General features: G+C 42.6%; 1 protein-coding gene across 1 annotated transcript in view; it reads right to left on the reverse strand.

Moving 5' to 3' along the window:
• The window catches only part of LOC106821219 (GTPase-activating protein and VPS9 domain-containing protein 1-like), a 31493-nt gene that overhangs the window by 26468 nt on the left and 3789 nt on the right, over positions 1 to 1236 (reverse strand). Inside the window, exons 6-7 of the mRNA XM_014825927.1 lie at positions 859 to 1086; positions 241 to 375 (exon numbers count right to left, since the gene is read on the reverse strand). Of these exons, the coding sequence (XP_014681413.1) occupies positions 241 to 375; positions 859 to 1086 (363 nt within the window). The remainder of the gene's footprint in view (positions 1 to 240; positions 376 to 858; positions 1087 to 1236) is intronic.

A 1236-nucleotide genomic window follows, 5' to 3' on the forward strand; every position in this document is an offset into this window, starting at 1 on the left:
TTATTCCGTATTATATATACAACAATTCTTACTCTAAGTCGAGAAAAAATAAGGACTATTAAGTACTTTTCTAAGATTTCACCAAAAATAAGTACTAATAAGGGCCCTTATTTTATTTTTGGCAAAATAAGTACTTATAAGACTTTGGAAGACTTACTACGAACCCTGGTTTATACTGACTAGAGATGGAACTACTGCTCCCTACAGAACCTGGTCGTTTTCCCCCCGACAGTAACTTACCGTGGAATTTAAATCATTTTCCGTGATGATCACAGATGTTCTGTTTAAACTCTGTAATGACAATGCCGACGGCTCTACGGGTAGTTCAGACACCTCTCCCTCCATGATGACCTCAATCAGCGAAGATATGCAATCCTACACAAACCAAAAAACATTACATTACGACAACAAATATTCCTCAATTCTGCAAAATTCTTATTATTGCCCGAAAGATACCAAGATGTTTCCGTAATTAATGATGCAGTTTCCCATGAAACACCAGACCCAATAAACACAAAATTAGCTAACACTGTTTACACTCTCTTACTTTTGATTATTATATGGTTAACCAATCACCGAAACCAACCATAATAATAAGAGTGACTACAACTGGTAACGTGATAATCAGGAAATTGCCGCTACCAATCTAAGGCAACTACAATCTAAGCAAGCAAAACCATCTTCTTAATCTTGCAATTCCAATCTTAATCTTAATCTTTTTAATCTTAATCTTAAGTTTAATCTTGCAATCTAAGGCAATCTAAGGCAATCTAAGGCAATCTAAGGCAATCTAAGGCAATCTAAGGCAACACATCGAACACACGCGACGCTCTAAACGCGCGACCAGCGCTGCGGCACCTTTTCAAACCTCCCGTAGAGGTCCATCAGTTTCGAATCGATGGGATCCCACTTCGACATGGCGAGCACTTGCAGGATCTGTCCAACTTGCATCAGGTTGAAGCGCGCGATGTAGCTGATCGGGGCGTCGGACGTGATACCGTACGCGTCTGGGTTCACGATCGCCGGACACACGAAGCACGTGAACACAACGTCCGCACAGATCTTCCCGATCTCGCCTGCCGTGACCTTCAGTGAGCAAAGGTCAGAGGTCAAAGGTGTCACAGACACAGACGCACACGCACATGCACACACACACAGACGCACACGCACACACACACACACACACACAAACACACACACACACACACACACACACACACACACACACACACACAC

This window comes from Priapulus caudatus, unplaced genomic scaffold, assembly GCF_000485595.1.
Source record: "Priapulus caudatus unplaced genomic scaffold, Priapulus_caudatus-5.0.1 Scaffold64, whole genome shotgun sequence".
NCBI lineage: Eukaryota > Metazoa > Priapulida > Priapulimorpha > Priapulimorphida > Priapulidae > Priapulus > Priapulus caudatus.